The sequence below is a fragment of the Talpa europaea genome (assembly GCF_964194135.1).
Source record: "Talpa europaea genome assembly, chromosome: 14".
Taxonomy (NCBI): Eukaryota; Metazoa; Chordata; class Mammalia; order Eulipotyphla; family Talpidae; genus Talpa; species Talpa europaea.
The window spans coordinates 49,509,669-49,522,267 of NC_140082.1; the positions used below are offsets into that span (position 1 = coordinate 49,509,669).

At 42.6% G+C, this 12,599-nt stretch overlaps 1 protein-coding gene across 2 annotated transcripts in view; it reads left to right on the forward strand.

Annotated features, from left to right (window-relative positions):
- Positions 1–659: 659 nt before the first annotated feature.
- Positions 660–12,599, forward strand: part of ACTN2 (actinin alpha 2) — a gene marked incomplete at its 5' end in the record, with an annotated part of 72,063 nt that continues 60,123 nt past the window's right edge. For both annotated transcript variants that reach the window (XM_084253110.1, XM_084253109.1), the window contains one exon: positions 660–785. In XM_084253110.1, coding sequence (XP_084109236.1) covers positions 660–785 — 126 coding nt within the window. The remainder of the gene's footprint in view (positions 786–12,599) is intronic.

Here is a 12,599-nt window from a genome sequence, read left to right on the forward strand (position 1 = left end):
TGTGTGTGAGAGAGAGAGAGAGAGAGAGAGAGAGAATATGGAAAATGTGATTATGCACACTGTATGAAAAACTTGGATGTGCCCAGGAACCCAGGCCACAGTTGTCCCTCTCCCGCATGTGGCACACCTACCCACCCTCCCCGGTAACCAACTCAGCGTCCACAAGTCAAGTTGCGCTGTGAGCCAGAAGGGAGCTGGGTGGGCGGTTGGCAAGGACTAGCGCCAGCGGCTTGCACGCCTCGGAGGAAGGTTTGGGGCAGCAGCAGCAGCAGCAGCAGGAGGAGGAGGAGGGAGCTGGGAGCCTCCGGGAGCCCCGGGCCCTCCGCACGTGCTCCGAGCCGCGGGGGTGGGCGCGGGCGGGGGCCCGGGCGGGGCGGGGCGGGGCGGGGTGGGGGCGCGGCCGGGGGCCACGTGACGATGCGCGCGGGTATTAAGCACCGCGCCAGGCGCTCGCCACCCGAGCTGGTGCTTCCCCCGCGACCCAGCGCCTAGGCTCGCAGCCCCGAGAGGAGCCGCGCAAAGGTCACTCCGCGCCTGCCCGCCCGCACCCCTGCTGAGCTCCAGCTCCCGCCGGCCCGCCGCGTCTCCGCGCGCTCCGTCCGTCCGTCCGTGCGTTCGAGTCCCGCGCGCCCCGCCGCAGCCCCAGACATCCGAGCGCCATGAACCAGATAGAGCCCGGCGTGCAGTACAACTACGTCTACGACGATGACGAGTACATGATCCAGGAGGAGGAATGGGACCGCGACCTTCTCCTGGACCCGGCTTGGGAGAAGCAGCAGAGGAAGGTCAGCAGGGGCTCGTGCCCGCCGGCTGCGGGCTTGGCCCGCGTGTCTGTGTGTCCCATTGTCCCGCGGGGCCCTGGCCCTTGGGCGTCACCAACCTGGTAGACATCGATAGGGCACTTGACCAAGGTGTCTTGTTTTCCCTTGTCCGGGTAGCTCAGGGAAAGAAAGGAGAACCGTCCAGGAACAGGCTTGCAGCTGGGTGTGCGCGTGCAGGTGTGCGCGTGCAGGTGTGCATGTGCGCGCGTGTGTAAGTGACAGAAGAGTTAACAAAACGAAAAATGTTAAAGGAAGAACAGTGCTATGTAAAACTGTTAACCTGCCTTAGGCCAGAATCTGAGAGTCTCAGATCTGCTCCTGACCCCTTGATTCTGTGACCTTGACCACAGAGGGAGTAGACTTGTGTCCTTTTCCTGCCTAGCTCTTCTCTCCCAAAGTAAAACGTCAATTGAACATCAGCTTCATTCCGATTTTCACTGGCCTTCCCCAAAGAACTAAAAATCATTTGTGAATGTTTTGGCTCTTTACAGAGGGAGGCTGTTTGAGCACTAGACATTCACCGATAGTCATAGTTATTTCACACTCTGTTTATGGTTCTTTGAGGTAAGCACACGGGGACAAGGGAGTCAGCCAGCTCTAAAAGCTCCCTACCCATTTTGGTTGGCGCTCTCTGGGGGCCCAATGGAACATTCCACTATTTCAAGGTTTCTTGATCCTCTTGGCTAGAACAAGTAGGGAATGCTCACCCAGAGGCCCCTGCTCGCCTCCTGCTTGACTGGGCACAGAGCCTGGTAGGGTCAGGCATGCCAACACAGACCTGCTAACCCAACCTTTTGATGACAGGGTCATGGCAAAAGCAAAATGCCTACTCTCCTCCCCTCCCCATTTTTCTGGGAATGGGACACAGTGAATTTCCCTTCTAAGGGCTTTCTTTTTAATGGATAACATCTGTTGACTACCTGTGTGTATGGGAAACTCTGTATAGCCACCACTGTGGGTGATTATGCAATAGGACATGGTGGATAAGTGATTGACAGGAAAACACATATGCCCCATACTTTTCTCTCAACAGATGGTGTTAGCTGGAAGGAGAGAAGTCCCTCAGTTTGGTCATTGCCAAATAGCCAAGCACTTTTTTTTTAAATCACTTTTTTCTTTCATTGTCTATCCTCTTCCTTAAACATGCCATTTACTATTATTATTTTAAAGCTTTAATTTAGCTACATTTCTTTCTCCACCTTTATTTCCTAAGATTTTCACCACCCCAACTTTCTTAGAAACTAGAGAATGGGAGTGGTAAGTAGAAATTAGTCTTACAAAGAAAAAGAAAATTTCCAAACTTCTACCATGTTTTAAGTGACTTATGGTGCAGGAAACACGTGGCTTGAGGATTGTGAATGTGTCATCTGGACTAATTCATGTGCTGTCAATCAACAAGAAGTTACAAATTGACTTTAATTTTTAGTACTGAATGTTTTTATATTTCTCCCAAAGTTTTGATCACTGCCTTCTTAATGGATTGAAAAAAATTCTCCTAGGTTTTTGTTCCAAAGATTACTTCCTTTTTTTTTTTCTTTTGAAGAATGGTAGAATAGATAAGGAAATAGGTAGTCTACCCATCAATTTTTAAAGTAATAGTCTGATCACAGTGGTTTCTGTTGATACGATAGCAGGGTAGAGTGAATGTCAGTTTGCAAAGGCCACATTCACATGTGTTCTGCCATGTTTAATATTTTCACTGTATTCACCATGTCTTTGACTAGAATGACATTGTTGTGATTTTTTTTTTTAAGGTTTGGGATTCCTGTGTGAATATGTTTTTTATAATTATTTAGCCCTTGAATTATATTATTGAAAAAGACATAGTTTCTGATCCCAGTTCAAAATAATGCTAAGAAGTTTAGTGAGAATTCTTTTTTTTTTTTTTTTCCTTTAGATAGGTTGAGCATTGGGACAAAAGTGAGGCGGAAAAACAAAACAGAGCAAGATACTACCTTAGGACACAGATCAGAACAGATCCAGGAGATGTGCTATTTCTACTTTTGGTATAGAACCTACTCAAGTCAGTAAAATAATATTGAACTGTGAGCTCAGCACAGCCAGACCAGTAGCCTCTATTTATGTCCTATGAGACAAACTGTTGGAACAGGACAAGGATAAAATGCCATTGTTTCTATTGTGGGCTACCTTTTCCACACTTGCCATGTCAGTGATATGCTGGGTATGAGATCTGTCAACAGATGCTGGTAACACATGATGACGTCTGTAGCGTAATAATGGATGTGGTACCTAATTATATCCACAGTTCAGAGCATGGCATGGACTGTGTTAATCCTTGCTCTCTGGTGTAGAATTCCTTGCTATGGAGAGACTTAGTAAAAGTGTGTTTTTTTTTTTTTTTAAATGGGAGATTTTTAAATTGTAAAATACACATAATGTAAAATTTACCATCTGAGCCATTTTTAAGTGTACTTTTCAGTGGTAAGTACATTCACATTGTTGTGCTACTGACCTCCAAGACTCTTTTTGTCTTGAAGAGCTAAACTATATACCCATTAAACATTGACCTTCCATTTTTCCTTTTCTCCCAACCCCTGGCAGCCAGCATTTTACTTTCTGTTTCTACAAATTTAAGTCATCTAGGTACCTCAGAATAAGGAGAATCATAGCGCATTTGGCCTCTGGTGTCTGTCTTAGTTGGCGTCACATTTTAAAGGTTCATCCATATTACAGCATGTAGCAGAATTTTCTTACTTTTTAAGGCTATATTCATCCCTAGATGGACAAAAGATTGCTTCCACCTTTTGGCTATTGTGAATAACATTGTAAACATGGGTGTAACAATATCTCTTGTGACCCAACTTTCAATTTTGTTTTGGTTTTATGCCAAGGTGAACTTTCTGGATCATGTGGTAAATCTATATTCCTTTTTTTTTTAAATATGTGCACTATTTTTTCCCAAAGAAGAAAAATCAGAAGATGTTGACTTTAGCAAGTATATAAGGCTTTTCAAAGTGCTCACTTTCTCTTTCAGAGGTGTTTTGTAAACAGGGGTAAGACTATTTACATTTATATAAATTAAGCTCTCTTCTATAGACTTTTGAAACTTGTAGAGCATTATTGTTTAGAGTAAGCTGCTCTTGGAACCAAGGGACTGAACATTCACCCTTTAATTAAATGGAAGCCTAATCAGGAGGTGACTTGTCAGAACAGCAATGCTGAATATGTGCGCTATCTCCTAAGCCGGGACTCTGTCCTTCACTGCTCCGGAGGCTAGAACAGACCTTTTAAGGAAATGACTCTGTTTTGAGACCTAAAAGGTCCTTATGTCTTCAATCTGTCTGTCACTCGATGATACCCCTAAACTTTTCTAGCAATTGTCGAGAGCATAAGAGAGCCCTTTATTCTACTTTCAAGGTTCTGATTGGTTTTAATAGTTCATAAAAAATTCAGGTTCTGCATTTTCATATTTAGATGGCCCACTTCACCGTTCACCTTGGAGCACCTCCTCTCAGTCCCGTCATCCAGCTTCAGATGTTGCCATGTTGGGTCAGACACAGCATGGAAGGACACACGCACAGGGGCAGCTGCCCAGTGTCTGGATTAAATTGGGAGCCTGGGAACCTGAGAGTTGCTCCTTTTAGTCTTCTGTGGAGAGCAACTGTTGATAAAGAGTGCATAGTGAGAACTCCTCTCCCCCTGAACAGTGAGATGTGCTCTAAATGGATTTTCTGGGGAGAAAAGACACTCGTTGTTTTCAGTGAGGTGAACAGTTAACAAAAAAGCTTGTGAAGTTTCTGGGATGACTTGCAGCTTGACCTGGTTGACTGTAATTATGTCACTAAACCTTTTGGATTTCAATTTCTTCATCTAGAAAATAAAGCTTAATGATACTGTCTTCCTTATCTCACAGGTTTTGTGGGGTTCCAATGATTAAACTTGTTCATATGGAGGGCCTTTATGTATTGTGATGTGATATGTAAACATTCAAATATTATTGTTATTCTTTTGCAGCAATTATTTGTTAATTCTGTCAGGTGGCGTATTGGTAATCAGGACTGTGCTTGGACATTTGAGGGATGATGAAGCTTAAGATTTGTTCTTTAGTGACTTTAATGTGTTTTTTTTTATTATGGTACAGGATATTTAACATAAAATTTACCTCGTTAACCATTTTTAGGAGTATGACTCAGTGGCATTCACACATTTCCATTTTTGTGCAGCCACCACCACCTTGCAGCTCCAGAACTCTTCAAAACTCTTTATCCTTTAAACACTACCTTCCCATTACCCTTCACCCCTGATGTACTTTAAAGGATAGGATTTGCATACTTAAATACTTAGAAAATATGAGATTGTGTTATATTAAGTGTTAGGCACTTGTTGTATAAAGAACCAAAGTCCTAGAGAGTCAAACAAGGGAAATCATTGTGAGTGAGAAGAATGAAGATGTAGCTTTATAAGGGAGTAGACCTTGGGGTACAAATTCATTTGAGTAATAACTATATGTTAGTTGAATAGAGAGAAGAGAGAAAATAGCATTCCTGGCCAGAGAAAAAGAGTGAACAATCTATTGTGGTTTTTTTCCTCCAAGATGCGGAGTGTGATAGATGTGATGTTATAGTAACAGTAAGCAAACACCACTGTCACCCTCCATGATTTCAGGGGGCACTATCCCCTCTTTCCTCATCCACCTCCTCTGCCTTACATCTGTAAAAGAGATGAGGAAACAAGCTCATTGAGTTAAGGGTATAGAAGGAGAAAGTAACCAGACTGACTGACCAGGAATTGGGTCCTGATAGCCTATGTTATGTCTTTGGATGTATCTGCTGCTCATGATGTGTTTGAGGTAGTGTGAAGAGAAGATGGGCTTACCTTGGATGAAAGCTGCAGATTCAGATTTAGAGAGACAATCGTATAGGTAAACAGGACCAGGTTAGGGAGGGCTGGCATGCCAGGGGGAGTGTGGACTCCTGAGGTTTCAAACTAGGAAGATCCATGCTTGGAGAGGTACCTTGCAGAGATTGGCCACGAACCTGAGGCTGAGGAATCTAGACAAACGCCCTTTATGGGACTGTACTGATCAAGTGATGGAAATTAGAACAAGGGGGCTAATAGAGGCAATGGCGAGGAAGGCATCAATTTGAGAGTGAGCAGGAGGGATTATGGAAAGTATTAAATATCCCCATGTTGTTGCACAGCAGGCCGTGGTCTAAATCCAATTAAGCAGACATGATCTCACCATCAGCGCTCCTGGACTTCAAGCTCAAGACAGTGTATTGACAAGTAACAAACAAACTAATGAGATAGTCTGTTTATCCACTAGGAGACTGCATCTGAATGGAAAGCTAAATATTTACAGGATGTGTCATTCAGTGCAGGGGAATGAGCTGTGGTGCTGAGGAGTGAGCTGGGTGTGCATGTGGCCTTTGCTTGAAGGGAGGACCAGAGTTTCAGTAGCCTTTGATGTCGAGAGAAAGTAGTGGATGGGCATGTATTAAATGGGCATGTATTAAAAGAATCTGTACACATCCCAAGAAACCTCTGCATCCCGAGGAACCATTCTACATATGTGTATGGTGGGCGATGGAGAACCACAGAGGCTCGTTGCCAGCGGGCATACCACTGTCCTTGCCTGCTCTCTTGGGCACTGTGGTATGTCCTGGGGTCTTTACCTCTTTAGCCAGATTCGCCAAGGAAGAAACTTGAACTCAAAATAAGATTTTCCGTGAGTGTGGGAGGAAGACTATAACTCTTAGCTGGGGAACTTAATTAACGCAGCTTCAGAAAACTGTCAGAAAGCACTGCAGTCAGTCGCTGCAGCTGGGAAACACCTACAGAAAAGGCACAGCTCTGGGGTGGGTGGGGGAGCTACCATGACGAACAGAGGAGTTGATCAGAATACGTTGGAGGACAGTCAGAATTGTACCAGTTTCCCTGGGAACGGTACTGATTCTTCCAGAAAGAACAGAAAGCAAAGACTGGGGGGAAAGCTCACTCTAACTACTGTGCTAGACAAATTTCAAAGGCAGGAAAATCTTGAGTGCAAGAAATTGGCCTTTCTAAAGAAGTCTGAGGAACATTTTTGGCACAAACACAAGTGCGTTTGTGAGCATGCCCCAAACCGTTGCACACACAGCACCCCTCTCCCTCCCCACAGTTCCCTAGATCAGAAAATATCTTTTAGCCTGCAACTCTGTTGAGGAGCAAAACATAAATGGAGCATGGGTGTGATGATTTATTCTTTCATGCACTCAGCAGATGTTTATATGGTTCTGCTAGAGGCCAGGGATAGCGAATTGACTTGACCCCATTGTAGGCCTTATGGAGCTTACGGCCTAGTTCAAGCAACAGAAGTTGGGAAGCACAGAGGAGTACCCCCAGTTTAATCAGGTTGTTGAAAGTAAGAATACTACTCAGAGGGCAGGCGGTGTAGAACTGCAAGCAGTCAGAAGCCTTCAGCCTTTGGTATAGACTGTATAACCAAGTTCTGCATCTCCATCCAAGATTGGTTGAATATTGAATGTACAGGGTTCACCCAGTTCAAACCTGAGTTGTTCAGGGTCAGCTGTACTTCCTAAGTATCCCTCCTGTGCAGTGGCCTGTCTTGGCAAATGGAAACATCTTCCTTCCTGGCCCCCAGGCTGGAAACTCTGCAGTTAGCTTCATGCCTACCTCTCTCCCAACACCCATGGAACCCACCTCCTGAAGTACTCTGGACCCTGCCCCTTCCTCCGTGAAGGCCTCTGGGCTTTCTGAGTTTCCTGATTTGATTAGAATGGTGGCCTCCTGCTCTGTCACCCTTCCAAAGTTGATGCTTTTCTTTAGGGTTTGCTCCATGATGCTGACAGGAATGAATGGTTTTATAAAACACAAGCCTGAGTATGACATCTCCTGCTTAAAGTCCCTCGATGGTTGGTTATTGCCTCTGGAGAGTTTAACACCTCACAGTGATTTATGAGGCCAGGCCTGAGCTAGTCTCTGCCTGTTATTCCACTTTGCCACAGATGCAATACCCAACCTCACAGAATCTGACGCTCCTCTTTGCCTTATACCCAGCCCCTACCTCCTAGACTCATCTAGGCAGTTCCTTCCTTCCTTCCTCCTACAGGCCCCTCCTCTGAGAGGTCTGTCTTTTAGACCTGGGGTTACTTTGTGCTGCTCCCATCAAGGGCTATGAGCAAATGCATTTTTCAAGGCCCCTTAACACTGGGTCAATTCAGAGTTTATATTCACATTTGTAAAATCAAGGAATTCTGAATTATATTTCTGAATTTAGTATAATCAAGCACTTTAACCCAATTAAATTTTTTTGCAATCTTTGTAGCTCCTTTGGCTACAAATGTTTTCATTCCAACTCATGCTTGTTGTATAATGCCTTTTTTTTTTTTTTAAGAAAAAGATTTTATTTATTTATGTGTGCTAGAACTGGGGTACAGGTCAGAGGTGAAGGGGGTGGAGGGATGGTGAGAAGATTTACCAGAGACAGAGTGAGGAGCAGAACAGGTGGATGTACTGAAATACACTGCTGAGGGGTGGAGCGGGCGAGTCAGGAGAGGTCTGCTGCGCCATGTGGGTCACCTCCCTTGCCGGGAATGGAACTTGAGCTTCAGTGGCTGCAGATAGCTTCATAGGTTGAGTCTTAACCCCTTGAGTGGCCTCCTGCTCTGTCACCGCTTCAAAGTTGATGCTTTTCTTCAGGGGCTCTGTTGTGTAATTTTTTAAAAAATGTTTTCTTAAAGTATTTTTCTCAAATGCACAAAATGTTAAGAGTTCTTTGATGGAATTCCTAATTGTAAAACTGAACCTTTAAAGGCAAACTGCATAATTTTTAAAAAAGTAATTGAGAATTTAAAGATCTGAGTTGAAAAGAAATCATACTCACAAATTTATTTAAATTGTAATACAATTATGTCACCACATTAATGAAAAAAAGTTATGGTGACCTTAATTTGATTTGAAATGACATTTTTCCACATTGAAAACCTTTGCCTACCTAATAAAGAAAATTCCAAAGTCATTTATGATTCAGATAAGTTTAAACTTCGATTTGTGTTTATATAAATACATATATGTATGTGTGTGTGTGTGTGTGTGTGTGTGTATATATATATATATATATATAAACATGGTACAACAAAACTTTTTGAAAGATGTGCTCTGCTTCACAACAGTGAAATTGGAAAATAAAGAATAGGCATAGGTTGTTCTGAAATCCTGGAAACGAATTGTCCTGAGGCGTATTTGACAAGTCAAATCCAAGACTAAGAATAAGAAGGTAACATGACTTTGAGTTGTTTTGTTTGTTTGTTTTTGTTAGAGGGTGAATGTGTTAGTCATCATCTCTAAAGATTACTATATATTGAAAACATTCTTTTCATTGTTTATTACAACCTTTTTGTTAAAAGGGATGCTCTCTTGAAAAAAACTCATTTTTTAGTAAATGTGAGGACCGAATGGATAAGGAGACTATGAAATTGATTTGCAGCAGGGGGCAGTAATACAAAGCTACGATTGAGGTTTATATAATCAATTATATGAGATTGGCAAGTCAGGGAATTCTGTCTTTTAGAGTCTACGAGTCTTTAAGTTACTTCATTATAGTAAACAAGAAAGATGTGAAAAATAATAATTACTTAGAAACTAGGTAATCAGTTTGTTCTTTATTAAGGATTTGAGATATATGTATTAGGTTGAAAAAGGAAATTCTTGATACTGATCATTTTGATGTCTAAATATGGCAGTTTCTTTCCCTTTTAAAAAAGATTTATTTATTTATGCGTGCAAGAACTGGGGTACAGGCCAGAGGTTCAGGGGGTGAGAGGATTCACAAGAGACAGAGTGGGGAACAGGAGGATCTACTGAAATACACTGCTGAGGGGAGCAGTGGGAAAGACAGGAAAAGTCTGCTGTTCCATGTGGGCAGCTTCCTGGCCAGCTGGGGCTTCACAGCTCTGTGCTTAACCTGTTGCGCCACCAGGGAGGTCAATATGGCAATTTCTTATAGCTCAATCCAATAAAGCCATTTTACCATTATGATTTCATTATATATGGGAGGTGCTTGATCAATATCATATAGTAGTCAAGCTACAAAACTGAATTCGAATCATTTTAAGCTTTATCTCTAATGCTTTCAGTTCTCATTTGTGAAAGTAATGGGGTGTGAGGTTTTGTTAAAATGTGAGGCTTGGTTTGAGAGCTTGCTATCCAGTGCAAATATTAAGGAGGAAGGTGGAGGCCAGAAATTAACCTATAGGAGTTATATGCATATATCCAATGCTGTAAGTATGGAAAGAAGAAAATGTAAGAGGATCTACCTGGAAAATTTAGCTGAGCTAAGAATAGAGGACTTCTGGAGGGAGCAGTGATACTACCTGGACCTGGAAGCATTGCTTCTCTGGATGAAAACACTCATGTCTTACATGGCTTGTATGCTTTTAGACTGTCACGATAGCTTTGATTTTTTTTCTGGAGAAATCTCACCTTGGTATTCCATTGAAACTTTGCCAGTCAGTCTGAATCTGGCACTTGAGTTGGGGTAATTGCTGGAACAGAAGCCCAGGATTTGGCACTTTGGAATGGGATGTCTTTAGCTTGTGAAATAAGTTATACTTTCTTCTTTTTTAAAAAGATTTATTTATTGGGGGGGGCCTTCCTGGTGGTGCAAGGGGTTAAGATGCAACCCATGAAGCTGTCTGCAGCCTCTGCAGCATGAGTTCGGTCCCCCGGCGGGCCAGGAAGCAACCCACGTGGCACAGCAGACCTCTGCTGACTCGCCTGCTGCTCCCCTCAGCAGTGTACTTTGGTCAATCTGCTTGTTTTGTTCCCCACTCTGCCTCTGGTGAATCCTCTCACCCCCCGCACCTCTGGCCTGTACCCCCATTCTTGTATGCATAAATAAATAAATCTTTACAAGAGCTGGGGTACAGGCCAGAGGTGCAGGGAGTGAGAGCATTCACCAGAGACAGAGTGGGAACAGAACAGGCAGATTGACCCAAGTACGCAGCGGGCTGCGCCATGTGGGTTGCTCCCTGGCTGGCTGGGGGACTGAACCCGTGCTGCAGAGGCTGCAGACAGCTTCATGGGTTGTGTCTTAACCCCTCGTGCCACCAGGGAGGCCCCTAAGTTATACTTTCGAAGGAAGTAAAAGCTGTAAGAAATTATGGTGGTGTGCGGAAGTCTAGAACATAAAATCCTTCTGCAAATGGAATGGCCAATGATAGGATTTATTATGGAAGGTATTATCCAAAGTATATAAGAATCATTGAAAAAAGTAGTTTGTTTTATCTTGATATACTGAGTATAGAATTTTATCCCAACATAAGTTTCTTTTTTTTTTTTCTAGTTTGTCATTTATAAAACTAGGGAAGTGGTAGTTTCATATAAGTGGTTTGTTTGAACATTAAAAAAAAAATTATCAGTATTTTGAGTATTGGAGAGTAACATGAAAATGGGTAAAACACCCAGAATTGTAATCAGTTTACAGTTTACCCATAGACAGTAGTATTTTTCTATTCTGAAACAAACATATTTTGAGAGGAGACAGGATAAGGGTCAGATTGGGCTGGTATGTGGGAGACTGGAGACTGATGTTAGTGGGGAAAATGCAAACCAAGTGTTTTGCATTTTGCAAGTGGTTTCATTTCTATTCCTTTATTGCAATTTTTGAAATGGGAGATGTCTGATTATTTTATTGAATACTTTGTCTTTGTGTTAAATTTTGGGACAGAATGTTTTAATTTTTTTTCAGCATAACAGTAAAACAAAAAGAATTCCAATAAGATAGTAAAAGTGATATTTTAGTATATGGATTTTTGCCAGTGAATCAAAAAAAAAAAAAAAAGGAGGGGGAGGGAATCTGGCACATTCTTCACAGTATCCAAAGTAATTCACTGTATAAGGCAGAGAATCAACTGTTGATTAAGAATTTCCAGGCACTGTTTTAATATAAACATTATTTGATTTTCACAACAATTTTGATAGCTTACTATTGTTATTCTTGTTTCTCAGATAGGGAAATTAAGTATATTGCCCCAAAGGGGTAAAGGTGGAAACATGGTATCTGGAAAATATACACAGAATTTTGTCTAAATTTCCAAGTTATAATTCTGTCTCACAATTGAAATTTTATTAACTATGGAGACGCTAATTATATATTTTGATCTGCACATTGCAGAAGTGAACTTTGCTAGACTTTTAACTATTTTTTTTAATATTTTTTATTTATTTGTTTATTTATTTATATTTATACAGGCACTGGGTACAGTCAGAAGCGCAGGAGGGTGAGAGAATTCACCAGAGCCAGAGCGGGGAGCAGAGCAGGCAGAAGGACCAAAGTACACTGCTGAGGGGAGCAGTGGGCAGCAGGAGAGGTCTGCACGCCATGCGGGACCCTCCTCCAGTGGCCGGGGAGCAGCCAGGGATTGAACCAGCGCTGCAGAGGCTGCGGGCAGCTTTGCAACCCAGCGCTCAACCTCTGCGCCACCGGGAAGGCCATAGACTCTTAACTATTAAATGTTCCTGGTTTTGTTTCTGCCCACATTTGTAACCAACAACTTAGGGAAACTGGAATTTAGTATTTCTAGTTTTTCACTTATCAGAAACCTACGTGGCCTTTGTAGAGTCTATGACTTCTTCATTTCTAATGACTACAACTGGGAACATCTTATGGGAATGAGAAAACCAAACTTGGAGGCAGGGTTATATTGTCATTCAAAGCTTTTTCCCAAGTCAGGCTCTATCTAGTAGTTGCCTTGTCCAAAAGAAATGACGAAGTGGGAGGGAAGAGACTACAGGAAAAGCCAACTGAACTTCTCA